Below are 25,181 nucleotides of genomic sequence, written 5' to 3'. Positions count from 1 at the left end.
GCCTGGGTCTGCCCTCCGTACCCGGAAGAGGCCTGCCCAGCCCCCAGCCCAAGGCCCGCCGGCCGCACCCTGTCAGCTCAAGGCCCAGTGTCTTCTGTGCGCACGTCGCCTCGCCTCGCTGTCTGCTCTGACGGGAATACACAAATGCAATTACAGACGTGTCCTGGCCCCAACGCCGTTTCTTAGAAAACACAAACATCAGAGGACCCCCTGCGCCCTGTAAGACACAGCCAAGGACAGAACTGGCCTTGGGAAAAGGCTTATTTAAAAAGTCTTATTAAAAAGTCTAAAGCTGTTTACCAATCTCATTTATGGTTGGAGCGGGGAGGAGGGTGATGGTGTCATTTGGAACCATTAACATTTGTCTCTTTCTTATGCTCATGTGCATCCAAACCATCGCTCTCCAGAGAAGGAAGAAGACTGCCCGGAGGCAGTGTGGTGGAAAAAGTTAAAAGCATATACTTAATTCATTAGCACTATTGAACAGGACTGGGGGACAAATTGCTAATTACCAGAGGAAATTCTGTGGCCAAAAGTTACTGTTCCAATAGGGCCTGGTTTTCCAAGATGAACCACCTTGGTTTCTGTGAGCCCCATGGAGTATCACCAATCATCCGCCTCAAAGGGGATTCTGACATCCTTTCTGCGTTTTCAAAATAAAATAAAATTGAATTTACTTTAATTCGAAACACACTATGGAGCCCTTTTAGGGTGGTGGGGGCCGAGTGGCGGTGGGGGGGCAACTCTCCGTGACCTGATGCTCTGAACCAACTTCCCCTTGCTGGGTTGGAGGCCAGAACAAGGGGCATCGCAACCCCGTTTCCTTTCTCATGCTCTGCGTTGTGGTGGGTTCCTACCCGATCAGTAGAAGGTGGGCTCTTCCTGCCCTTGAGGAAGGCCTGGAGTTGAACAGTCTGTGCCCCCAAGATGGGGAAAGGAAGCAGGGTCTGGTCTTGTTCTGAGCTGAACATGTGCTGACACCCCATTTCTTCTCAGGAACAGGGCCAGGGGCGGGCACATGGGGACAAGACATATACAGACACTGCTATAAGGCAGGATTTGGCTAAAGGTGTATTTGTCCAGTAACTGGGCTGCATTAGACCTCAAAGCGTTGACATTAAACCCAGTCCCCATTTCTTGGTGAAAATTACACACAGGAATAACCAAGCTCCCATTTTTCCATCAACAGCAAGACCTGCAATTTTGAAATTGCTGTCAGCTGATTGTGCATTTGTGTGTGCAGAGCCACTCGACTTCAGTGAAAACACTCCAGAGTGTTTTAACTAAGGAAAGGAGGCAACGAGGTATTTGTTAATAGAGAAATGCGAAGGCTTTCTCAGCAGCCAAGTGCAAAGGGCTCGTATGCAAATGAGCCCTCATGATTTTCAAAGAGTGTTTACTTTACAGAGAGACACAGCACCCCATCCTCTTCCCCACAGGAAGGATGAGAAACCCCTGCTACAAGCCCTGGGCATCCAAGTGTGGTCTCCCATGGGCTGACTTCTGCCGGGGTTGGGGGAAGGACAGAAGCTGAGCAACTGGAAGGTTTAGAAGGTGCCCGAGACCGCAAAGAGCCAGGTCCAATGGAGGCCCATCTTCCATGGGTCAACGTTTTTAGTATATGTGCTGCCAAAGCGAACACAGTGGTTCAAAGTTTTTAAATCAATCTGATAAGCTCTTAAATAAGACAGTTCTATCTTTCTACCTGAACAAATATAGCTTTAAAACACCTTGGAAGTCCAACCTTGAATTTAGAATCTTGGGTCTCCTTGGAGTGTTGCAATGTGGCCATTCCAAGGAGGTTTGGCACCCTCTCTTCCACCCTACGCTGTCCTACACCAAGGGGGCCTCATCCACCCCTTGGCCACCCTGAGGGCTTTAGATGTGCCTGGAGCCCTGTCCTATCCCTTGGTGTCAGACTCTGGAACATACCTACTTGCACAGGCCCTGGGAGTGGGCTTGGGGACATTTGGGTAAAGGATTCCAGGATCCTGATTACCTGGAGCACGTTCTAGAAGGGGCTTTAATCCCATGGAGTGGGAGACATGGCCAGAAGAAGGTCAGACATAGCCGTCGAACCCACACAGCCCAGGACAGGGGACTACACTGTTTAGACTTAAATGCGGATCACCAGCTCCTCAAGAGTAGAAGGCTGGTCTTCTTCTTTTGTACCTGCCATGGACCCAGCACGAGACTGAGCCAATGAAGGCTGTTGACTGAGGAGCTGGTAGTAATTGTGAGATAATCTAGTCTGGTAAGACTGGATTCTTTCTAACCTGTAAAGTTCAACAGCCACAAAATTCATTACAAAGAAATCTCCAACATTTGCCGAGCATATCATACATATATACATATACATATATATGTCTCTAGCATTAGTCTAAGTGTGATGGGGATATAGAAAGGTCTTCAGGATTCATGTCCTACTCCTGGGGTAGGAAACCAGGTGGAAGAAACATTACAAGCCAATATATATAGGTATGTGCAAGGTACACAGAGCACAGAGAAAGGTTAGTTGGTGATTCCATTATTGGGTTGTCAAGCCCTTATGTGATGGTCACTCCACCCTCTCGACAGCTTTCTGATCAACAAAAGGGCTGTTGGCCAGACTGATGCGCCTCACTGCATGTAAAATAGTTAGCAAAGGGCTACCGGTAAATTAATGATAGCTCTTGTTGTTGCTTATGTGGCCTGGGAATTCAAGTGAGTTGTCATCAGGCAGAAAAATCCCACCTACTCGGCCTGCACTTGAGATGTGTGACCAAGTAATAAAGGAGCCAGAGTGCCATATGGCACAACAATGCCATTCTCTGCCACGCTTCCTCCTGGCTGCTCTGTCCATCTGCACGGCCCATCTAAGAAGCACTTGGACTTCATTTGTCTTGGTGCCCTTTCTCTTTTTTTTTTTTTTTTAATTTTTTTTTATTTATTTATGATAGTCACACAGAGAGAGAGAGAGAAAGGCAGAGACACAGCCAGAGGGAGAAGCAGGCTCCATGCACCGGGAGCCCGATGTGGGATTCGATCCCGGGTCTCCAGGATCGTGCCCTGGGCCAAAGGCAGGTGCCAAACCGCTGCGCCACCCAGGGATCCCCCCCTTTCTCATGTTTTAATGTTTCTTCAACAGTGAGTTGGAAGGACCTAATGGTGGAACCACAAAAATGAAGTCCAATTGGCTGAGAATCTTTGATCAGCATACTCTCCAACCAACTGGTGTAGCTACTATTGAACAGGAGGGCTTGGAGAATGCGATTCTTTGTAAAAAGTAGGCAGCTCTTCCATCTGCTCATGTTTCAGTTGTAACACAGAGCTCCATACAAAAGAGAAGCAGATGAGAAGATCAATCCAAATGCTCTTAGACAAAACAAAATAGTCTTCCAGCATACCTACATATGCGACGTCTAGCGTTATGTGTCTCTGTGTAATAAATTGTCCCTCAACCTACCTACATTCATTATTGATCAGTGATGGTGATGCCAGAGTCTTATTTATCACAGTGTTCCTTATTTACCGCTTTTCCCAAATGTCATATATAAATGTTATTAAATATTAAACTTCCAAATCCCCCATATTCATTCTTCATCTGTATATCGCACTGAAAGCACTTGATTTCTCTCAGCAAGAAGTTTTTAAATAAGGAAAGTTGGCTTTTTTTTTTTTTTTTTTTTTAGATTTTGTTTTTAAATTCAGTGTTGCCTTTTCATAAATGAATTAGTGACCTCCATCTTTCTGGTCAGGAAACCGGTGGCTATACCTGAAGTTTAAAGGAGAGATACAGACATTCGCCAAGGCCAGCCAAAAGGAGACTCATTGGTCAAAATCTAATTTCTGAGGAAAGTTATGAGACTGTCATTGAAAACTCGGTTTTTACTTCCTTCCATTGAGAGACATTCAACAAATATCTGTCGAATGTTTTTTGATGCGCAGGCACTAGATGACACTCAGGGGGATCATCGATGAACAAGACAGACAAGTGACCCTACATACCCACACAGCTTTCATCTACTGTAAGGGTTAGCAAATTAGCATTTTATGGGTTTCAACCAATCAACAGAGGGTTGGTTTTTTTCTTTTAATTTGAAAATTTTACATGAATATCCCAACTCTCAGCTTCTCCTGAATAACTAGAAGCTATACTAACGCCAACCCCGCTCTCCACCATGACAATGATCATCTGGAGCTAAGCCACAAAGTCAGAGATGGGGCAGAAAGGCTCCATTCTGCCCCAGTCCCTGCCACTCCCGGTGCTTCTATACCTTCCCTGCTTTGCTCACTTTTATTCTCTGCCTGACCTTCAGGGGGCATCTGAGTTGACCTGACCACCCAGTCTGGCGGCTTGTCTCATAGAGCAAAGCCACACAGGTCACAAGACAGAGTGACAAAATGAGGACCTGATACAATTTTTATAACTACAGTTGCTCACAATTTTAAAAGTCCGTGTTCCCTCTGAGCGTCTCCGCAAAAAATAGATTGTCTCATTTTGGTCAGAAAGTCAACTTGATGACCTATTCCCTTTGTTCACACTCCCCCTGCTGAAATGGGAAGCAAAGGCAGTTTCACCTGTGGCCCTGGGGCCGTACCGAACAGAGGGCGTGATCCGCAGACCCGTCCCGCCCCTGGACTGGGACACGAACGACCACCCACTGGCAGGCCAGCACCTGCAGCCATTGGATACCTGTGACTCCTCTCCTGAGAACTTCTCAAGCCCAGCATGGTCTCCAACGACGGCTCCATTTCAGACTTTATTAAACTCCTTCAGCAGCAGGCATCACTGACCCGCTCATCCAGGCTTAGAATTTTCCTCTTGGGCAAGGAAGAAAGTGTGGCTCACCTTCACTCCCTGCCTCAGTCACCTTAGCCAGAAAGAGGCGCTAGGTAAGCGCTCTGCTCTGACCCACACGACAGGAGGCTCACTCACTACAGGATGTGGCCATTCACTTCCACGAGCACCCAGAGCACCTGCTAAGCACAAAGGTGAGGAGATGGGAACACCCCTGTCAGAGGACTTGATAGCCCGGAATTCTCTAGAGCCCAAGGCCAAGCTTGGCTGCCTCATCTCCCGGAATCCAAGTGCTTCTCTTTCCTGGGGTGGGGGTGGTGATCCCTCCCCACTGTGTGAGGTCTCCATGAGACCCTCCGTCAATGTCCCTCACCTGCCCCTGTATAAAGACTCATAAGGTGACCGCACTTGGGCACATGAGACCCTGTCTCTCCCAAGACGCCTGGTGAGGGCAACTCAACCTCTGAAAGTACCCTGGAGCTGCTCCCTGCCCCGCGGTGTCCATGCATCTGTGCCCTGGGGGCCCTTGGTCCCAGTCCCTCTCCCGCTGCTGGCACTGCTTCTTCCTGTCTGTGTCCTCTCCACAAACGTCTCTGGCATCATGTTAGCTAGACTAGGTTTTCCATGGCTTGTGACCAGCGATGGCTAGCTGATCCAGAACTCATTTTCTTGAGACGGAAGTGACCGTGATCTCTCAGATTTAATAGGAAGACCCAGAGAGTCCCCAGTTGCGGGGGACAAGCAGAGATTTTCTTCATTGCCACAAAACACAAAAGAGTGGGTTCAAAGTCAGGACAAAACCCAGCAAACCAAGCTGGCTGGAGTCCTTTCTTCCCAGTCCTTTCTCCTATAAAATGTTTGCTTTGGCTCCTACTGTCCTTTGGGCAGGTGAGAGCAAGCATACCACTCACTCTCCTCCGTTTCAAGATGCTCAGAGCCCAGCCCCAGACTGTCGGCTGACCACCTCAGAAGGTTCACCCTCCAGCGAACTAGTCCTTGTCCACTCCTCAAACGCTTGTGCAAGTCTGCTGCGGGCCAGGCCTCATGCCAGACAACCCACGGGGGGCCCTTCCAGTCTCCAGGAAAGAAAACAGGCCAGGAAATACAGCTCCTCAGCAACCTTGTTATACAAGCAGAAAACACACACATGCTTTCTGGTTCTAAAGACGACTACAGAGGCCCTGTGCTCACAAACAATGTAAAGTGAACTGGCAATTTGTAGCTTTGCCTCCACTGCAGAAGATCCTTGCGTCTTAAAGTTGGAAGACCCCAAGACAGAGATTGCCTGCCCCACCACCAGCCCGTGTGGAAAGTCCTCCTCCTACAGCCCCCCAAACAGCCAGTGAACCTACAGTATTTGAAAACATCAAAAGTGAGCAATGTGTTGTGTGTTGGTAGTTTATTTTTTTTATTTTTATTTTTTAAGGATGCTACCCTACCAAAGGCCAGGGAGTGGGGACGTTTGGGTTCATTCAGGACTGAACTGTTTGGGAATATCACCAGAATCATAGGCATGTTCAGAGTCTGTTGAGCATTGACCCCCACCAATCAGAGCCAAGAATGAGGGTTGATTCCACAACTCTACTGTAATGTGGCTTGCTTCTTGTCCCCTGGGGTTGGCAACACCAGACCTTTCCACCTGGAGCCACTGACCCTTTCTGCCTTGTTCCCTTCCACACCCAGGGCAGTGGAGGCAGTGTCTGGCTCAGAGCTGTGCTCAGAAATACCTCAGTATCTCAGCAATCACTGTGTGTTGTATGAATGAGGGAAGGAAGGAGTGAGGTCTAAATTACCTGTTACTTCTGGCCCACATCCCATCTCCCACATGTATTGGTTTCTTGGCTGATTTCTTGGATTTCTACTGTTGCCCTCAACTGGCCAGCCTTAGAGGGTTTTTCCCGGAGAGAAGACATCTCGAGATGGAGGGGGAGGTACTGGAAGCTCCTGCCAGCCACACCACTGGCATGAGGGAGAAACCAGATTGCACAAATGATCGAGACACCAGAAGTGACACGAGTGGCTTCACTAGGAAGACCCGCATTTCTGGTCCAAACGGAAGACTAGCTCGGTGAGGGTCCCCAGTGACCACCTTCCCTCCGGGCCTGAGAAAGGAAAGGGCCGTTGGGTCTCTGAAATGTCCATCCAGCTCCACGTTCTACCTAGAGACTCTCCAACACCTGCGTCCCTCGGTCTCCAAACAGCATGGTTGCCGGAGCTGGCATGATGCCTCACTCCAATAATAAAACCACAGCTAAATGCGGGGTCCCTGCCCCCCAAGCCAAGAGGCTCCGGGGCTCAACACCTGTACATGTAACGCTTCTGCCTATACTGTTATGTCCCACTACCATATAAACAAACTTAAAAGTAACGCCAAAGCCACAGACTTTTTCAGAGTCTGTTGGCCTTTTCAGGCCACCAGCTCCCTAGAACACAGGCATATCCCTCCCGAAAACACAGCCACACACCCACTAAAGGAGACACGGAGGCACAAGGGGTCAAAGGAAAGAGGAACAGAAAAAAGCTCCTTGCTTGCAGTGTGGTGTGAGATCGCCAGGAGCTACGGCTCAAAAAGGAAGTTAGGGAAACAAACACCACCACTATGTGGGGAATGAAAGCGTCTACAAAATCCTACAGATTAGCTGGTTTCCATCCATCTGGCGCGGCCCAAAGGCGTGCATGGGGAGAAGGCTGGAGTTTCTCCCCCAGCCCCCCCCGTGACCCTAACGGATTCCAGGTTGAATGTAGGCAATTCTACGTCTGTCTGGCATGGCCTCATTAGAAGTTTATGCGAAGCTGCAGACAGATGTGGCTCAAAATAGTTCCCAGCCGTGGAAAGAGTGGCGGTAAAATAAGGAGCAGGTACTTTTTTTAAGGATGGGGGGTGGCGGTATTTGCAGGAGGATAAAAAAAGAAAATACAGACACCATCATACATCCTTTAAATAATCCACAGTAAGCCAGAGAAGACACCCTTGCTAATTTTGAAGAGATTTCACTGTAAGGCTGGAAAATGCTACTGAACAAAGACCCACTCGCCAGCTCGACTGTAACAAAGACTGCTTTTCCTAATCAAGTTGTTTGCGTCCTTGGGTCGTGTCCTTCAGGGAGCTCTGATGCATTGGTCACTCGCCTCAAACTAACAATAGTTGAGTCCCTGCAGGGATACAGGCTTTACCCCCAAACGAGAACCCAATGTTGGGATCTCTGGGCAAGGTGAGGGAGGCAAGCGAGGCAGGCATGGTGTGGGATCATATACTACAAATGTTGGTATTTTGTTAATGATGAACTTTCTGCTTTAATTTTTTTAAAATATTGCCTTAATATCCCATTTATGTTTACTACAGACTCTTGGGCACATCCCTGAAGAACACCCTTGAGGGAGTGTGTCCCTGGCCTCACCCCAGCCTCCACCCTGCAAGAAACCCATGGAAAACAGTCCAGGAAAGATACACACATCTCTGATTTCTCACTGACCTGCTTCCGACTTTTGGCAGAACTTGTACACTTCCCGAGTCATAGGCGGAACAGGGCCATTTGTGCCATTGTCACTTTGGGCTTCCTTGCCTCTTACGGCCTCCCGAAATGAATCTGTTTCATTTTGGAAGTTACTGGGCCAGGACACAGGGCTTACTGCCCACTGAGTCATCCTGCTAAGTCAGCTCTGAGCAGGCCGTAAAAGAAGAGAAGGCCTATGCCTCTCAGCCTTCAGACAAGTTCTCCAAAAGCTCTGGTGTCCCAAGTCTCCCAGCTGGCGCAGCTGAGAAGGGCAACTGGATACCCTTTTCTGCTGTCAGTCCATTTGAGCCGCACTTGCTGGGGACACAGGGGTTTAGACGCACCCCAAACTGTGTCTGGACGAGCAGCTCTTCCTTCGCTGTAAGACAGGCTCCTATCCCATGTAGGGGAAAGTATGTGCACATTCAATTCGAAGGAACTTTGTTTCTATCGGAAACAAGACACAGAATGAGAGCCAGCCACCTCCTCAACGTGGCAGGCTAAGCAGTGCTTTCTTCCCCAGGGCTGCCTGGAGGTATGAAAGGTGCGTGGAGGTGCTGGGGGTCGGGGCCAGCCAGGGCGCTGGAGCAGAGAGTGGGGCTGGCCTCCAGCACAGCCGCAGGGCCTCCTGGAGGAAAGTGCTGTTTGCTCCCAGCTTCCTTTGTTTTAAATTCTTGCAGGAATAAACCACACCAGAGATGTCAGAGCCTTTCACCTGCCTTCAGATTTAAGGCCAAGTTCCCAGCTGTGAGGTCCCTTTCATCTAGCAGAAATCCAAATTCTCCCCCCAGGGTCACACCAGGTCAAGCCCTTCGTTCCAAACCTTCTTGCTACAAAGCAAATTGCCCCTCGCCTCAAGTCACTCCCTCGTTGTGGGGTTTGGCTGTGTTTAGGCCTACCCCATCTCTGCTCCCACCACCTTAGCCTCCTCACACCTCCCCTGGGGCACAGAAGGGGGATCTCAGTCTCTGTGACCCCTATGGTAGGCTTGCCTGGTGTGCACCAGCCTCTTCCAGAAACTGAGACTTAGCCCCAGGGCCCTCTACTTCTAAAGACCTATCTTGCCTCCTCAGAGATACACAACTTGAACTCAAAACCAGGATCTAAACATTTACAAGATTTCAAAGGATGCAGAAATAGTTACACGGGGAGACAAACTCACACAAAGTCAAGCAAAGCCATCATGGGTCAGAACCCCACGTCCAAACTCACGTCCAATCTGGCCAACAGCAGCTTCTCTCACGGGTCCTGCTCACTGGCGCACCGAGAGTGGTTCTCTGTAAACCAGTGTGCAGAGTGTCTCCAGGAATCGCTTCCTGGCGGCGCCTTCCAGGCCTGGGCAGGGTCCTCTGTCCACAAACCCCAAGGCTCCATGTTCGCTCCGGGGAGCACAGGAGCATGCAGACAGACCCCTCACCAGGAAGCACTTAACAAACCGGTTCTAAACTCATCAGTGAAATCATCCCGAAAGGCCAGAGCCCAGTGGCCGCCCGCACCACCCCACTAACGGAGGGAGCCTCTGGTCAGCGCCTCCAGAGGACACCAAGCCCCAAACATTCCAGGGTAGAGGGAAGCAATAGAAAACAGGAGAGGTAGAAAGGGCGGGACCAAGTCTCACTGAGCCTGGAACAACCTTTGGCCAGCATCCTTATCAGGCTACTTATCAGCAGCAGAGGCAGCCAGGCACACCTTTACCCCAGGTCCATACACCTTATTCTAATGGAATGCTAATAGACAGCCTACCTGGCCATCAAGGGTGCAGCTCGCTCAGTGCGGCTCCAACTCAGGAGCTGGGGCAAGACCCAGGATGGATGGTCCATGGAGGTGACCTCCACTGTGCCAGAGAAAGAACCTTGTACTCACTGGCCAACCACAGAATGGGGTACGACAGGCAGGATGGGCCCTGGCCACCATCCCCAACAGGGTTTACAGTCCCCACGTGGCACAGCTATCCTGATGGTCATGTCTTCACTATATTGAGTGTTCATAGATTCCATGTCCCATCTCCTTTCTGGTGTACTCCTCACACATCCTCACTCTGTGTCAACGTTGGCCATCCTCCTCCTCTTCTTCCTCCTTCTCTTCTTCCTCCTCCTCCTCCTCCTCCTCCTTCTCTTCCTCCTCCTTAGCACTGTGATTATGAAGAGGGCCAGGAAGAGTTTGTCTCCATGCCTGAACACCTGCATCTCCAGCATGGGTCATGGGTCGGGGGAATCACAGAGGGGAGACAGCTGGCCTCACATCAGCAGGAGGCTGGGGTTCTGGATCCATCCATTTCACTGGAACGTTCTAACATTTGGAATGCCTCTTCTTGGAAATGTGAACATGACTTTCTTGAACAACACAGGGACAGAGATGAATCTGTGGTATTGCTGCCTTTTGTGGCAAAATACATTAAAATACAAGTTTCAATGTTTTTTTAATTACCATTTTCTTTTCTTTTCTTTTTTTACTCTACTTCTTTGGGGAGTAAAAGAACCCAAAACAAATGTCATTCTTGCTGGACTGAGTCAGTGAAGCATGCTTTGAAGAAGCCAGGGTGGCAGGTTGGTCATCTTGTGAGATCACTATCCCAGAGTCAGACTGGCATTGGAGTCTCACCCAGGGGACACTGAGAGAAGGCCCCACACATCCAGGTGACACAGCTAGCCAGGACACAGAGCAGAGCGCCTGGGTCTGGCGCCTTCCCACGAGTAGGGGTTGTAGAGTCTAGATTTTCCACCACAGTTGAGACTGCAAACATGCACACCATTCTTTTCATAAATACATTCCTCCTGGTCATGAGATCACATGGCTTGGAGTTTTGTTTGGAAAACATGGTCACCATCATCACAGTACACAATGCCTCTCCCTCATTATGTGCTTGGCCGGATTAGCAGATGGCAGGTTCTCTCAGTTCCCGGAACAAAGTGGAAGGAACACAGAGGAGCTCCTTGCTGGGTATCCTGCAGCTCCACCGGCCATTTGATGGATGGCTCACTCCCAAGCCAGGTGGATGGTGGTGGGAAGAGAGGGATTAATTTTATGTGTCGAGTTAGCTGGGCCACCAGAGCCAGATATTTGGTCAAATGCCAATCTAGAGGTTGCTGAGTTTTTTTTTTTTTTTTTTTAGATGTGATTAACATTTAAATCAGTAGACTTAGGGTAAAGCAGATTACCCTCCAGGAGGTGGATGGGCCTTGTCTAATCAGTCAAAGGCTTTCATGGAAAAACCCAGTGGTGCCTGAAGAGGGAGGAGTTCTGCCTCCAGAGTTGAGGCTGCAACATCACCTGCTGTGTGTGTACATGTGTGTGTGTATTTATACAGGCATGTCTGCACACACACATGCACACATACGCCATCCTGTGAGTTCTGTCTCTCCGGAGAACCCGACTAATACAATCCCACACTGTGTCCTAGGACACTCCTGGTGTTCAAGCATCATGGCGAACAGCCCCAGGTGTACAAGCATGTAAGCACGTGGACTACTTGTTCACTACTTCTCCCTAGTTATCTTATTCTTGGCAAACTCTCCACAATCATAAGATGGGTTGTGTTTCTCTGATTTGGAGTTTTGTTTCTGTTTTTGTTGGCAGTGGTGGGATTGCTTGGGGGGGAGAGGGAGAGCTCCCTAACATGGCTAAAGAAAGTCATGAAACCCACACGGTGCCACGGACCAGCTGTGGCCTCAGCCGCCTCCACAGGCCTAGGAAGTGCAAGCCGTCCAAGACACATTTGGTTCCTCTTTGGGGCCACAGACTTCCTGGAGGCTACAGCGGAAGTTACGGGCAACACCCCTCAAAAAATGCACATTCCCACATGTGTCTGCTGGGCTGTATGGGCCTCTGGTTAGCATCCACACACTCTGGAACAAGAAGCCTCATTCCTGGGAGAAAGCATGCAGATCAGAACCTCAGTGACACTGAGGAAAAGGACGAACCTCCAGGCAGCAGGGCTTAACCAAAAGCCAACCAGCATTATTGAACACGGGATGTGTGCAGAGACGGTTGACCAAGCTGAGGTCTGGAAGAAGTAAGCACATAGGGGGATGAGAGAGAGCCAGCGACCTCAGCTCTTACACCCACAAGACACTTCAGGAGTCCCTGGTCTCTCAGGCCCTCACTGGATATTGACCTTCCACAGAAGATACATAAAGAGTCTCGGCAGTACTTTGCATGTCCCACCTGCAGCTTGCAGGTCCTTACATGCAGTGCAAGTGACCTGCAACCCTGCAGGTGTCCTTCCCAGGCAGAGGAGGACTGTGAGACAGGGCCTGGATGCATATTACACGCTCGAGAAGTCTCCACAGACCAGGAGGGTCTGCAACAGGGAGTGGGTAGGGAAACAGACGGGAACCCAGAAAAGAGCTCGTTATTCTCCACTTTCAGCCCAATTCAGCGATGTTTCATCCTGCCATTTCTCCAAAGGCCCACATTCTCCGTCCCTAGAGCCCATTTTCTCACATTACAATCTTGTCCAAGATGTTTAAAGATAGCAAATGGATCTGTCTATGAATCTATCGAGTTTTGGAAGGAAAGGAAGAAAGGGAAGGAGGGAGGCAACCATGGGGCAGGGGGTGGGAGGGAGGAAGAAAAGAGAAAGAGCATCTGGAAAAACCTTCCTTTTAAAACTATTTTGCTTGTCTAACTTCAAAATGTTCATCTGGCTGTTGTCATTTTTGTTGCACACAGAACTCTCAACACCATATTTAATCCTTCTTTCCTAGTGTCTACAATGAATCAGGGTCAGGAAGGAGGGGAGGAGGTCAATCTAACTGTGAGGGGGACGTCAGCAAGTTGGCTGCCCTAGAAAAAGTCAAAGGTCTGTGGATTCATATAAGACAACTTGGAATTATGAGCTAGGGCTTCAAACAGATCAGAGGGCATTTGCTGAGCTTCTCAGGCACATGGCAAGCAGTCAGTCCTCCAGCTGGTGCCAGGAGCCTGGCAACAAGCAGAGTATGGAAGTAGACTCCAAACCCTCTCCTTCCTCCTCTCTTCTCTCCTCTGCCCCAGCCCCCCTGCCCCTAATTCAGTTGGCTTTCCTTTCTCCTTCTACATTGACAGCTTGAGACTCTAGCAAAGGTGAGACTCAATCCCTGCGTCCTGGATTCTGAGAAGATACTTTGGTCAGGTCACAAGGCCAGGGGGTTAGGAATCAGAAAGGACAGGTGTCAGGGTGATGGAGGCTGCAAGAAGAGGAGACTCTGGTCATTATCTGAGAACAGAAGGAGCCCCACCCCCACTGCACATCACACTCTTCTTCCTCACAAAGGTGAGGCTGCATCCTCTTGGCCCTGGGCTGACTCTGCGTGGACATGCAAACTGGAGCCTCCGGTTCAAAAAGAGTTAAGAATTCCAGGATAGTGTTAAACTGAGCATGAGTTCCTCTGAGCCTGGACCCTGAGCAAGTGTCAAGGTGGTTTAGTGAAGCCAGCCCTGTCTGCCATTCTGGTGTAATTGGGTCACTTTCCAAATCTATCCCAGATGCGCTTCGAGATGCTGTCACCTGGTCTGAAAGCTACTTGACCCTTCAGGGATACCCTCCTTGGCCCCTCATTCTGCAGGTGTTCATGAAACAAGGTGGGTAAGGGAGCCTGTCGAAGCTGTCACCCACTGTGCTCAGAGGTTTGAGGGTGAAGGAAGCCATGGGGACATGAATCAAGGTGGTTCCAAACATAACAGCAAAGCTGCCATTCCCAGGGAAAGCTCCTCCATAAGAATCCCTAGTAGGGCACCAGCAGGAGTCCCACGAGGTCCCAGGAACACCTGTTGGTGTCTCCAATGGAACATGGAGACATCTGGTCCAAGTCCCAGATTTTAGAGTTCAGGATGGCAAAGCCCAGAGGGCAGGTAACCAGAGCAAGGTCAAGCCCTCTTTCCTGTTTGTAAGGTGATGTTTCTGCAGAGGGAGGTTCCCAGATGGAGTAAGTGAATGGGGGACACTGTCAAATCCTCCCACCACCAAGCGCTCTCGACCCCTTGGTATTGGAAGAAGGTTGACTTTACAGCGAGGCAGACCCCAGGACTCCAGGTGGCACTGGCCTTGGTCCCACAATAAGAGTTCTCAGGGGCTGGAAGGGAGGAGGAGAGACCGTCTGTGGCATCAGGTGGCAGTGGGTGGCAGTGGGCAACATGGGTGACAGGGGTCAGCCCGGTGGCAGGACCAGTCAGCACTCCAGCCCTGGGAGGATAGGAGCCTGGTACCCTGTGGGACTTCACATTTCCTGGGAAGGTTCCACCAGGCCCTGTCAAGCCCACCCCTGCACTCTCTGGAGAGCAGGCTGCTTTCAAGGAATTTGAAACTCCTTGGAGCCTGGTAGGGTCGAGGGCAGGGGGCCCATTCAGCCCCTGGGGCAGGAGATAACTTTCCTCCATCCAAGAAGGACTTCTCAGGTGTCTAATCCCTCTGGCCAGCTCATTTGTCTCAGAGGGAGGGCTCCCCCTTCCACCGGATCAGAAATTCTGAGATTGGGTTTCTCCCAGGCCAGGCCCTCAGAGGGGCTGGGAGCCACACCCCTGACCTGCAGACCAGGCCTGAGCTGGCAGGAGGCCCCAGCAAGAGCTGGAGGCTGTGCCAGGGTCGGCTCCGGGCTGACCTGGCAGGGGTGGGATGAGGACCTCCAGGAGCGAAGATGTGGGCCGGCCCTCCCAATCACTTCCCACCACCCAGGGCTAGGCTGACTCACTCAGGAGTGTTGATCCAGATGATGTCCAGGTGGCAATAGTAGACACACTCCTTGTCCTTGTATGTGAAGCAGGTACAGCGCCTGGCGCGGCCGTGCACAGGACCCCCCTTGGATGCCTGCTCCCCAAACCGACCTGGTTCTTGCTCCTGCTCGGGGCTTCTGGGACTTGGACCTTGCACTGCAGTCATGGCCACAGGCTCCTGGATGTCCCCCTCAGATCTGGCTGTAGGGGGGGTCCCGGGCACGCCGCTTTTGCCAGCGTCCCCAGGCTGGGGGCAAGGTACCAATCCTGCAGGAGGCAGATTGAGAGGCTCCTGAGCTCCTGGGTGTGCAGACCCCCCCCCACACACACACACCCACACACACCACCACCACCCTTCCCAAAAACCCGGGGGGAAGGGGACAACCAAACTTTCTGCAAAGTTTGCGGGCCAGTTGCACTTTCTGTTACGTCTGCAACCTCTGCCATACGTTCTGAAAAATTTGCACAGTTTTCCAAGAAAACTTTGCACAAGTTATGTGCATACTTGGTGGAAAGCTTGCGAGCTATTTTCACTTTCTGCAAAGTCTGCAAGGTACTCGCCCCCGTTGAAAACTTCGCGATCATTTTCGCACGGTTTCGGAAGAGCTGGCAAACTTCTTTGAAAAGCTCCCAACTGTCTGAAACCTTCACCGCGGCCACCAGGGCGGGCAGCATCTCTGGCTTGCCGGTGGGCTGCTACCTCGAGAGCCCCCCCGGGCAGTCGCGCTCCCGCCGGCCCCCTCGGCCCGCCCCCAGGCGCCTCCGGGGGTGGCGAGCCCGGCCGCGGCTGCTCCCCCGACGCATCCATCCCTCCGCGCGCCCCCGGCCCCGGGTCCTTTTGTGTGCGCCCGCCCGGCCGGGAGAGGCGCGCCGCCCCGCCCGCCCGCTTACCTGCGGCGGAGGTCACCGTGAGCCCGAAGAGGAGCCACAGCCCCGGCTCCATGAACCCCGGTGGGGCGCGGGGCACCGGGCCGGGAGCGCGGACGCCTGTGGCCGAGAGAAGGCTCCGGGCCGGCCCAGCGGCCTCGCCCTCCGGCTGCGGGGTCGGAGCCCGGCGCTCGCTCGCTGCGTCCCGGCCGCGGTCACACTCTTGAGCGCGCGCTGCCCATCCCTGCGCGGGGCCGGCTGTGGGCTCGGGCTTTTCTGGCGCCCGCACCACCCCCTCGCTCCCCGCCCCCCGGAGGGGCTGGGGCCGCGGCGCGGGGCCTTTGAACCCGGGGCGCGCCGGGGGTCGCCTCCCCGCGCTGGGGGGGAGCGGGGGCGGCGCGCCGGGGGCGGTGGGCGCGGTGGGCGCCGTGCGGCGGGGGCAGCTGTCCCGAGGCCACGCGCGCGCACACTCACACACATGCACACGTGTGCACACGCACACGCGCGCTCCCACTCTCACCCGGCCGCCTCGCTGCCCCTGGACCTGCAGCTCCCACCCACAGCAATGCCAGCGGTAACAGGCTGCTTCGGAGGCTGCTGGCTTTTATCTCAGGGGCCATGGGAAAGCAACATTTCTCAATGTTCGCCTAATGACACCTTGCCCTTGCACAGACCGTCCTGCCAAGGCCCTGGGCGTACTTTACACTCGTGACTCACGGGCACGGGCAGTGTCTCCCTGCCTCTCCCAGGAGCTCAGAGCCAGTGGGTGTGGGCAGTGGCAGGGGAGCAAAGTCAAGCCAGAAGCAGGTTAGCGGCCTGGGCCCCCTGCACAGAAGAGGGGCTTCAGTAAGTCCCCCCCCCCCCCCCCGCCCGACCCCCGTTCCCTTCAAGGCTTTCCAAGTGTCCACGTGTGATGTGTGGAGGCTCACCTGAGTCTTGTCCTCTGCCCTGAGCAGCACAGAAGACAGGGGTTGCCTTATTTTGTGGTGACCAATACCATCTGAGCTGTGAATGGTGCCTGGGCACACAGGAAGCACTCCAGGAAGATTTGTGGGTGAGCGGATGAATGAACGAATGATTTGGCCCTGGACTGCTGACCTCTGAGAATACCTGGAAAGCCTCAGAGCCCCGCCCTTACCAGAGCTCTCTGACCAGAAGGGTGGACAATACACAGAGGCAGTGCTCCAGATGGCACTGGGCAGTCCCCGCAGGGCCACTGCCAAGCCCGTCAACTTGTGCTGGATTGGAGTTGGCTTTCCCAGGGAACCTCAGGCACGGCCAGGTCCCACGCCAGGCCACACTGAGGGTGGTAAACAGACCTGCAGCCCTGGAGTTGCGCAAGTCTCAGGGCACTGTGGTCACCTTAACACAGGTCCCCAAATCCTTTGACGCTCTCCCCATTGTCTCCTCCCATAGAAAGCAGCAGAAGTCATAAAGGTGCCACAACCTCCACCTGGCTCCCTCCCTCGGGACACTGGTCCTCTGAACACAGCCACCATGTTAGGAGAAAGCCTGAGTGAGCCTATGTGCAGCCATCACAGGGAGAGAACCCGAGGCCTCACAGCAAAGGCAGTGCCGACCACAGACACGTGAAGTGAGCCCAGAGGTGACTGGAGCCCCAGCCTTGAGACTTGCCACTGAGGACAGGCCAGCCCCCTCCCCTGTGGCCCACAGAACCCAGGAGCACCACGGAGGGTCATTTGCTGCAGTCAATGGTGGGTAAATCATTACCACGCTGGGGAAGTTTCTCCAGCCCACTCCACCCCTTCCATCCTGCCCAGTCCTTGAGTCCAAGTCAAGGAGAGGAGTGGGATGTGGAAGACAGTATCCTTTAGGGTGATTTGTCACCAAGCAGGACACAAGCTCTGTAGGGGGGGCTCGGCTTCATTTTTTGGTGCTCCATGCTTTGAAAATTAGAAAAACCCAAGACTAGGATTATCTTCTGTTCCTGCTGGGCTACAAACTTGGATCACTTCATCATTATCCCTTCCCTTAGAATTAACATATCAATCACCTACAAAATAAAATGTCTTAGACTGAGGGATGACTGGAAAAAGAGAAAGATCAACCAATGAGCTAAAAAGAGAAAGGGGTAGGAGGTGGTCTTTGGGTGTGCCCAGACACAGGAGGTGTCTGAGCTGCTGGGACCACTCCCCGAGTCCGTTGCCTTCCACAGCTTGGACAAAACCAGCACACCTGGGTGAGCACTTCGGGAGGCACCTGCACTGCAGGAGACCAGCCTGGCACTGGCCCACCTCTTGGGGTCTTCTAATCTAGGTGAGAGCAGGGAGTCTGGGCCAGAGAACCAAGGATATAGGCTGCTGAGACCAGAAGACACCACGCAGAGCTGAGACAAGAGTTGACAGCCAGGTGGACAGTCAGTGGGGGCAGAATTTTAACTGGTCTTCAACCAGGTCAGCCCCCTGAACCCCATGATTGGAGTGGGTACTCACCTGACATTCAGCAACACCCGCTCTCCTGTGAGAATGTTCTCCCCTTTTCCGCTCTTCCTCTGGCCTCTGACCACTCCCGGGAGAACACCTCCATCAAGAATGTCTCATATAATCTTCCTTTTCGTGCTGAGAGACAGAGGCCACAGGCTTGGAGACCTCGGGCAGGACACAGAATCCAGACAGGATTTCTTACTCTCTCTCTCTCTCTCTTTCTTTCTTTACATTGTGGTAAAATATGTATTCCATAAAATTTACCCTCTTTAGCATTTTCAGTGCACAGCTCAGGGATATTAAATATATTCACATCGCTGTGCAGCCACCAACACGACCTCTCTCCATAGACATCTCTTTCATCTTATAAAACTGAAACTCTATCCCTCTGAAAACACCAACTCCCCGTCTCCCCCTCCCCGCAGCAGGACAAGCCTTTTGTGTCTGGCTTATTTCACTGAGCATGATGTCCTCAAGGTTCATCCTGGTTGTGGCAGGTGTCAGAATGTCCTTCCCTTTTAAGGCCGAATAGTGTTCCCTTGTAGGTATAGACCACACTTGGCTTTTACCATCCACTGACGGATGCTGGGTGGCTTCCATGTTTTAGCTGTTGTGAAGAATGCAGCTATGAACACGACGGTGTGAATACTCTTCCAGAGCATTCTTTCAATCCTTTAGGGCTGGAGTTACTGGATGACATGGTGACTCTGGCTTTGATTTTTGCATGAACCTCCATACCGTTTACCACAGAGGTCCCATTTTGCATTCCTGCCAACAGTGCATACGGGTTCCTTTTTCCCCATATTCTCACCAGAACTTATTTTTTAAATTTTTCTGATTTTTGATAGTAGCTATGCTAATGAGCATGAGGTGAGGTGGTATCTCATTGTAGTTTTGGTTTGCATTTCCCAAATGATTAATGATGTCCAACATCTCTTCATGTGTCTATTGGCCTTTTGTATGTCTTACTCTGAGAAATGTCTATTCAAGTTCTTCACCCAGTATTGAATCTGGTTGTTCTTGTTGTTGTAGTTGGGATTTGGTAACATTGTTTTAATTGCATTTAATTTTTTTGTTTACTACCCAATTTATTATTTTTTAAAATTTAATTCAATTTGCCAACCTATAGTACATCACTAGTTTCAGATGTGGTTTTCAATAATTCATCAGTATTTCATTTAATTTTACATTTATCTTTTATTTATGGCAAGCGATACTGGTTTTCCATGTGTGATGGTGAATAGAATTCCTTTCTAAATTAACTTATTAATTAATTAAATTTAAAAAAGTAACCTGAATTAAAATATGAAGTAGTCATTGTATAGGTGGTTTGGAGACTTAGAAAATCCCAGAGCTGGTTTGCTCATAATGGAGGTCTGGAAAGATCTCATTAAACTAGGCAAGGAGGAGGGACAAGATGGAGGGGTGGGGGTAGCCAGGAAGGGGAGGGAGGACAGGGGAAGGAGGATGAGGAGCAGAGCACTTTGACTGCAAAATCCGTAGAGAACAGTGGACAACAGCAGGGAACTGTTCCTTGCCCTGTTAAGGGGAAATCTCATCATTCTTGAAAATTACTCTTAAAAAAATCTGTGGAAATTAATAAAACACATATATATGTTTTGTCAAATTGAAGGTACAGAGGAACTCTGGAAATCCAAATCACTTGTCCTATAATAAGGAAAAGGCACAGGACAATGCCCCTCTCCACATCATTGATGCTGCCTTGGGAAATCCAAGGGCTTTCTCTCTGGGCTCTTGTGGTTTGATCCAGCTGTTTGGTATGTGGAGAAAGGAGGACCTGAGAAAATCAGGAGTGGTCTGGGAGTCCTGTTTCTGTTGGATTGTTTGGCCACTTAATGGTGCATTGATTGATGCCTTAGTCATGACTTTGAAGGTTCCTGTGGGAAATATTGGTTACTTTTTTCCACCCAGCATCCCCTCCCTGACTTTTGGTCACAGCACTTTGGTTCTTCTTTTAGGACCCACCCATCCTTTGTCCACATGGTCAGTGGGTCTAGGACTCAAAGGTAGTGACTTGTGACTGAGATCTGGCCAATCCAGAGATCCTGTCTGTTTGGCTACAGCCATCAGTTCAGGGCTGGGCAAGGCTGGACCAGCAAGTCAGTCTCAGAACTTTAGCTAAAATGCTTGAGAATGTATTCCCTGGGACTGTGGAGAAGAAAGGAAATGTATCTGAAGCTACTGGTAGCCACCTTGCCACCACGAAGAAAGAAAAGACCCTGTGAGAATGGACCCAGTATGGAGCAATGTGGACTCAAGAGCTGGAGAGACTGGGTTGGTGTTCTCTTTCTAGCCCCTGGATCCATCTGGGCCTGAAATCCATGCTTTCCCTACACTTTGCATTTGTAATAGCTCATAATTTCTTTTTTGTTTAAGCTTACTTGGGATTCTGTCATTTGCAATGGAAAAAAAAAATCCTGGCTAGAACAGTACCAGCCCTTGTGGGCTTCAGGCTACACAGCATGCAAAGGGAACAGTTCACTTGATTCGACCGTGAGCCAATGGTGAGGGTTTTGCCCTTGTAACAACTCAAAAAACCCTGAGCTATCATTACTCTCATTTTCCCGATGAAGAAAGGTTAATGGTTAGAGGCTCAAAAAGGTCACAATGACTGGTCCATGGTCACACAGCTATTAAAGTGACAAAGCCAGGATTCAGATTCAGTATTATCCAGTTCCAGGGGCAGGGTTCATAACCACTAGGCAGCTGCCTCTCAAACGCACACCTGGGGTCAGTAATGATACTTGTTTTCTCCTGTGTACCACTGATGAGCGCTCACCTCTCCATCTGTCTAGCTTCCTTGTTCCCACGCTCTCTGATGCAAGGTCGCCTGAAGGACCCTGTCTCCTCTGCAGCAGACACTGAGTGGCCTCTCTCCTCCTCCAGGGTCTGCCAACCCTCCATGATCACCTTTCGCCGCCTCTGCCATCAAATGCACCCCACAGCAGAGTGATTTCTCGGGCCGGTCGTGGGCCTTGGCCAAGTGCGTGGCAGGGTCGTTCTGTGGACTTTCCAGCCACCTCTTCCAAGCTGGCAGATGTGCGGCTGTATCTTTAAGACTGTACCTCTCACTTCACTTTTGAATCAAAATCCAACCGCTAAGAATATTGTGATGTATCTGGATAAGCATCGCCTCAAGTTGCCTCTTCATGTGCTTTGTGACTCTTTTGAAGATTGTTTTCTTTTAAATTTAGAGGATTTAAGTGAGAGTAACATAATACATTATGTACTATTCCATTGTCCTGGAGTTTCTTCCTCCCACCCAACCTACCCAGCAGAACCCTGGACTTGCTCAGAAACCAGATAATTAAGTGCTTTTCTATGTTATCCAAGTCCTAGTTGTGCGCCTCCTCGTCAGCATGAGGCTCATTGTGAGATGCACTGCAGGAGGTATGAGGCTCCAAATTCCCTGCTTTGAGTGACATAAATTGTATATAAAGTTCCCAATGAAATAAAATTATCACAATGTATTCCAAACTTCAGCCCTGCCAATTACATGTGTTGAAGGGCTAAAAGAAATTGGTTTGATCCCCCTCACCTCAAAAAAAAAAAAAAAAAGAAAAAGAAAAAGAAAAAGAAAAAGAAAAAAAATAATCTAACAATGAGTCTAGCAAAAACTGTTTAAAAGAACTCCAGAGTTCCTCCTGTGTTTTCCATGGCTACCCCTTCCATATCCTGTTCCTTCAGGTCTGGACTATATCTTCCCTTGAGAAACCACCTCTCCCCACAGTTTGTGTAGCTTGTGTGGGGCTCCAGGGCTGGGGTTATGTCTGTGGACTGACCAGAGCATCACGTCACTTTTAAGATAGGCAGACCTCCAGAATTATAATACATTTGTGTGGTTTTAAGCCATTGAGTGTGTCATAATTAATTATAGCAGCTGAAGGAAATTAACACAACCTAGACTACAATGATTGGTTGGGGACACGGTGCTGTGAGCCAAGCCTGGCCCCGTGGGAGCCAATGAGATTCAGTCCTGGGACTCTGAATTCTTTCCATGGAGCTGCTGAGAGGACCAGAGGGGAGCTTGCAGGTGCTGGCAGCCATCTTGTCACCAGGAGGGAAACATCCATCCAACACAGAAAGAACTGAGGTAGAAAACACGAGCAGGGAGCTGAGATTAAGCGTTGAGCCCCTGGATCCAACACGACACCCCGGACTTTTCACCTCCATCCACCAGTACGTTCCCATCTTTGAGCCAGTTCAAATGAGGTTTCTGGTACTTACAGGCAAAAGCATCCCGATGTTTCAGCTCAACTTACTGTGACGGTGGCTGGCGCAGAGGTAAGGGGTCATGGTATCAGCTGGCGATGGATGCACCTGCTGGTGGTCGTCTCAAGAGCACCAGCAGGACGGCGTGCCGGTTGACCTGGTCAGGGGATGGGAAGTGCTACCAAGATAAATATTTAAAACTTGTCCAGAAGATCTGAGGTTCCACACTTTTAGCAGACAAGACATGAGTGCTCTTTCTAAACCATTTCTTGTGCCAGCAGATACGGTGCAGTGTGGAGGGGAGGAAGGGTTGTGCCAACCTTGAAGCGGCACGTTAGACGGCCATCAGATGGGATGCCAGCCCGGAGCCTCGCGGCTGTCTGGCCGAGTGACGCACCACGGAGGGACCAGTTCCTGAGGGAGGTGCACAGGGACTCCATCTTCAACAGCACCAGCCCTCGGCAGAGGCAGATTTAGTTTAGGAATCTGTCCTATACTCCAGGGCCTGCATTTCAGGTTTTTCTTCAGATGCCTCCAACTCATACCTGTCCCAGCCGCTCCCACCGCCCCCCTCCCCCAGAGCTCCCACCCAGGCCACTCAGACACACACACCCTCTCCACTTATCTCCAACATGTGCGCTTTCACTGGGCACCTGTGCGTCTCCCTAAGGTGGGAATGTCAGGCATCCTAGCAGATTCGTGGCAGAGATGCTTTTGAGCAAGTTAAGTCAACACACCACAACACACCTGCTGGTTTTAGCCACCGTGAAGTAGCCTTGACTCTTATCACAGAAATTTTTTTACAAACTGTATCCTGCTAAAGCTCTTAACCTGGTGAGTTCCTGTGTCCACCAAATGCAACCAGTCCCTGGATTTGGGAAACTTGGTTCCAGAAGCTATCAAATGCTAGCTTGATCTGTTTGCAGAATAAAAATATGCATCAAGGCACTCCTCCATTCCCTCCACCCTCCACCTCACTGCATGAATCCTATCCAAAGCCACTTCAGAACCCAAATGCTGCCCCTTCTGGAAAGTTCTACCTAATTTGCTTGTTTAAAGGAAACACCTTCTGACCCCCTTACAACTGCTTATGGCCTCTGTGGACTTGTAGTAAAGCATAACAGTAACACTCATGGGCTTTGGAGCCAAATGGACCTGGATAGAAAGCCTGACTACCCCAACCCTTGCTAGCTGAGTGATCTTGGCCAAGTCACTTCACCTCTCTGAGACTTACTTTTTTTTAAATCTTTGAAATGGGGATAATGGTAGTAATGGTAGTAGGTAGACTACCTACTAGGGTCACTGTGTGGGTTAAATGAGAGAATGTAGGTAAATATTGCATGTTGGCCTAACACAAAATCAATACGCACTGAATAAATGTTACCCAGCTGTCATAGTGGTTGTGGTTGTTGTTGTATAGATACTTTTCTCTCCTGATAGATCAGAAGTCTTTGGCGGGGGGGTGTATTTGTTATCTGTATCACAAACATCCCCCTGATCATAAGGACAGTGAAACGAGAGCATTTGCTGGCTAGGCAGCTCTGAGGTCTTGCTGGACATGCTGGCACTCAGCTGGCTGTCTGGGGATCTGGGTTGACTTTGGGCGGGACAAAGAAATGACTCAGCTTGGCTCCATTTCTCATCCTCCCCAGGTCATCAGGTGTGTCCTTTCCACGGTCGCAGAGAGAGAATACCCAACACACCAACCCCTCTCAGGTCTCTGTCCATACCACATCTGAGGACATCCCAGAGGCCAAAGCAACTTCTGCTCTTGGGCCTTGGGGGGCACAGCCAGGTTATGGGGTTGAGGGCCTGGTAAGGGAGCTGTAAAGAAGTGGGCCCGTGAAAACCTACCATAGGCAGGGACTGAAATCCTACAACAGGTATAAGATGGCACATTGCTCCTGAGGAATCTATATGCCTTAACTGACTAGAATAGGAATTTAGGTCCCAAACAAGTCACAAAGCATCAGAATCTGAGGGAATCAAATCAGAGGAATTTGTAGACCACAGGTGATTCATTGTCACTGAAGTTTGTGGAGGGTTTCCTCACACAGCTAGCTTCATTCCCTTTTTTTTTTTTTTTTTTTAGCTTCATTCCCTTACATGGAAATACATAAGCTTTTGTTTCTAGGGTCAGAGGAAAAATATATGTGTAGGCTGGCCGACCCTACCTTTTGGGGTGTGTCGCTCACTGTTCCTCCTCATCTCGGTCTCCCTCACACCTGGGGACCATCCGGACTCGGGAGAGAAACGAGGGGTGAGGGAGGAACACTGGTCAAGGAGTGGGGAGAGGCAGGACAGAGTCCTAAGGGCCACAGGATTCCCCAATTCCAGAACTTTCAGAAGACAAGGAAGAGATTCCTCAGAACCTCTTGGGTTATAGCACAGACGCATTTCCTTCTGAAAGAAGTTTCACAATCTGGGTTTTTAATGAGCTCCACATTTTCTTGTGTAGGCAAGATTTCTTTCTAAAAGACAAGAGAAGACCCTCAGCAGGACGCCAGTTAAACAAAAGAGCAATGCTGTGGAGTCTGGAAGTCATAACTCAAGTTCAGAAATGCACAGAGGGCAGGATTTGACCTGATATCTTCCCAGAGCTGGAGAGCAGCAAGCTCTCCTGCCCGAATGTGCTGATGGATCAGGGGAAAGGAAGAGAAATAACGTGACTTT

General features: G+C 50.5%; 1 protein-coding gene and 1 long non-coding RNA gene across 6 annotated transcripts in view; one reads left to right on the top strand and one right to left on the bottom strand.

Annotated features, from left to right (window-relative positions):
* EDN3 (endothelin 3) overlaps positions 1 to 24,824 on the bottom strand; it is a 30,407-nt gene extending 5,583 nt beyond the window's left edge. For 2 of the 5 annotated variants that reach the window (XM_077873766.1, XM_077873767.1), the window contains exons 1-2: positions 15,856 to 16,041; positions 14,943 to 15,231 (exon numbers count right to left, since the gene is read on the bottom strand). In XM_077873766.1, coding sequence (XP_077729892.1) covers positions 14,943 to 15,231; positions 15,856 to 15,907 — 341 coding nt within the window. In that variant the 5' untranslated portion in view covers positions 15,908 to 16,041. Of the gene's footprint in view, positions 1 to 14,942; positions 15,232 to 15,855; positions 16,045 to 18,284; positions 18,441 to 24,362; positions 24,423 to 24,682 lie in introns of those variants that run through there. The other 3 variants (XM_077873769.1, XM_077873770.1, XM_077873765.1) reach the window with 3 other exon arrangements.
* On the top strand, positions 17,268 to 23,931 carry LOC144298624 (uncharacterized). Its single transcript, XR_013365573.1, has 3 exons — positions 17,268 to 17,546; positions 18,109 to 18,245; positions 21,092 to 23,931. It is a non-coding gene; the product is annotated as an uncharacterized LOC144298624 (long non-coding RNA).
* Positions 24,825 to 25,181: the final 357 nt, after the last annotated feature.

Source organism: Canis aureus, chromosome 26 (genome assembly GCF_053574225.1).
Source record: "Canis aureus isolate CA01 chromosome 26, VMU_Caureus_v.1.0, whole genome shotgun sequence".
Classification (NCBI taxonomy): domain Eukaryota; kingdom Metazoa; phylum Chordata; class Mammalia; order Carnivora; family Canidae; genus Canis; species Canis aureus.
The sequence above is the reverse complement of the archived record's forward strand: the minus strand, read 5'-3'. Positions and strand labels throughout refer to the sequence as shown.